The sequence below is a fragment of the Nicotiana sylvestris genome, chromosome 9 (assembly GCF_000393655.2).
Source record: "Nicotiana sylvestris chromosome 9, ASM39365v2, whole genome shotgun sequence".
In the NCBI taxonomy this organism is placed as follows: domain Eukaryota; kingdom Viridiplantae; phylum Streptophyta; class Magnoliopsida; order Solanales; family Solanaceae; genus Nicotiana; species Nicotiana sylvestris.
The window spans coordinates 52,438,361-52,440,865 of NC_091065.1; the positions used below are offsets into that span (position 1 = coordinate 52,438,361).

General features: G+C 44.1%; 1 protein-coding gene across 1 annotated transcript; it reads right to left on the minus strand.

Moving 5' to 3' along the window:
* Window positions 1-1,038: 1,038 nt before the first annotated feature.
* On the minus strand, window positions 1,039-1,956 carry LOC138877582 (uncharacterized). The gene is made up of 2 exons (XM_070157204.1): window positions 1,554-1,956; window positions 1,039-1,382 (listed from the first exon to the last, which is right to left on the minus strand). The coding sequence occupies exons 1-2, from the start codon at window positions 1,954-1,956 to the stop codon at window positions 1,039-1,041; spliced, it is 747 nt and encodes a 248-aa protein (XP_070013305.1).
* Between the last annotated feature and the right edge of the window lie 549 nt (window positions 1,957-2,505).

The following is a 2,505-nucleotide window of genomic DNA, read 5'->3' on the forward strand; positions in this document are numbered from 1 at the left end:
TGTTATCAATGTTGTTGGTACTTCCTGATTCTTATAAGGTTCATAGTGAAGAGTTAGTCCTAATAACGTGTACAGAGGATACCGACCTTACGTCACTCCGAAAGGTTTAGAATGTGATTCCATGAGTCGAGCATGCATTATATATATGTATCTATTTTACTCTACCGAGCCACGCTATAGTTGGCCGGGTACGGCACCTATTGTGCAACCACTGATCAGTTGGGTTTTACCGAGCTCCACGTGGCCGGGTACGATTCTACCGAGCCTATTATGGCCGGGTACGATATGATGATGATGATGCCCATAGAGGCGAATGCTTTAAAGGTTTATGTATTTATACATATGTATCATGCATTTCATGTAAGTAGCCCTCAGAGGTACTAAGATGTTACAGGTTGTATATTCTCTATCCTTGCTTATATTACTGATCGTATTTATGGTTCCTTGCCTTACATACTCAGTACTTTATTCGTACTGACGTCCTTTTATTTGTGGACGCTGCATGTCGTGCTGCAGGTCCTGATAGACAGGCAGGTGCAGCTCCCCCACCACAGTAGACTGTCCAGTTCAGCGGTGATTGGCGAGATCCCTTCTCCGGACTTGCCTTGGTCTTGGTATGCAATTTTTGTTATAGACATTATGGGTATGTCGGGGCCCTGTTCCGGCTATGTTGCAACACTTATGTTCTTTTAGAGGCTCATAGACAGGTGTCGGCTCATGTATAGTTTGGTATGCCTTGTCGGCTAGTTTTTGTTGTATAGTCTTTCATAGTAGCGTGGTAGCTCATACCTTATATGTAGTTTCTTGATTGTCTGGTCATCCCCTGCTATGTATGTTCATGCCGTCATATTTTATTGCTGGTTGTCCATGATCTAGGTCTACCATTTATATTGATCTCGTCAGCCCTAAAAGATAATAATGAAGGTTAGATGAAATGTGAGTTGGTGCTCGGCAAGTGTGGTCGGGTGCTAGTCATGGCCCTTCAGTTTGGGTCGTGACATTCAGGTCCCTTTGTTGATGTTAGAGTTGACACGGGTATCACTTCATCGATTGCAAACATCTCTTTGGCAGCTGGTTGCTCGTACCCGTTTTGACCCCTTCTGGTGTTGGAAATTTCAAGACATGATGCAATGTTGAAAGTACTGCCCTCATATTATGGATCCAAGGTCTTCCGACCAGTGCATTATACCTCATATCTCCTTCGATCATGTGGAACTTCATTTCTTGGATAGTTCCAGCCACGTTTACTGGCAACATGATTTCCCCTTTGGTGGTTTCACTTGCCATGTTGAAACCGTTGAGCGCTCGAGCTGCAAGCACGATCTGATCTTGAAGGCTGAGTTGCTCCATGACCCTTGATCGGATAATATTCACCGAGCTACCTATATCAACCAATACACGTTTAACTTGAATTTTATTCATTAGGATAGAAATTACAAGTGCGTCGTTGTGAGGCTGTTCTATCCCTTATGCATCCTCGTCGTCGAAGGATAAGGTATCTTTTAGTAAGTAGTCTCGAGTATGTTTCTCCCTTGTGATCGTGACTTTGGTACGTTTAAATGTTGGACCCTGAGGGATATCGACCACACAGACGATCATATGAATCATGTGCTGCGGTTCCTCCTGTTCGTTCTTCCTGTTCGCATCCCTGTCTTTGAAGTGATTTTTTGCTAGGTCACTCAAGACCTCTCGAAGATGACCTTCGTTGAATAAATGAGCTACATCCTCCCTTATTTGTCTGTAGTCTTCAGTTCTGTGACCATGGGTTCCATGGTACTTGCATGTCTGATTTATATTCCTTTGAGCTAGATCAGTCTGTAGGGGTCGGGGCCACCTAGTATCTTTGATTTGTCCAATGGATGACACAATACTTGAAGCATCGACGCTGAAGTTGTACTCCGATAACCGTGGAGCTTCCTTAGGCTCGACATGTTTATCGAAGCCACTCTTACTCATAATCCCTCGGGAATTTTGACCTCGATCATTCCTTCGATCATTGCGAACGGGATTACATCCTAATCCGTTGTTCCTACGTTCTACGTTATAAGGTTGATGTGATCTTTGTTCGATCGGGGCTCCCTATCGATGTCTCTTTGAATCCTGCCTTCGGATCTATTTGGATAAACAGAACCAGAAGGGGATCCTAACTGATCATCCTCGACTCTGATTTTGGACTGGTACCGATTATGCACATTGGCCCAGGTCACCACTGGATACTCAATAAAATTCTGCTTCAGTTGACGTAATGTTACCGAACTTCGCTTGTTCAGAGCCTGAGTAAAGGCTTGGACAGCCCAATCATCGGTGACCGGGGGTAGGTCCATGCATTCCATCTGAAATCGAGATACAAATTCCCTTAGCATTTCATTGTCCTTTTGTCTCACTTTGAAGAGGTCCGACTTCCTGGTCGCGACCTTTATTTCTCCAGGGTGTGCCTTTACGAACGAATCAGTGAGCATGGCAAAAGAATCGCCAAATTTTTTCAACAAAACGGATTCAATCTCA

Bases quoted from the DNA above. Each gene is read 5' to 3' on its own strand.
- LOC138877582 (XM_070157204.1), bottom strand. From the start codon at position 1,956: ATGAGTAAGAGTGGCTTCGATAAACATGTCGAGCCTAAGGAAGCTCCA. The intron at 1,383-1,553 runs GTACCAAAGTCA...TGGTTGATATAG, and splicing joins TCAGGGTCCAACATTTAAAC to GTAGCTCGGTGAATATTATC.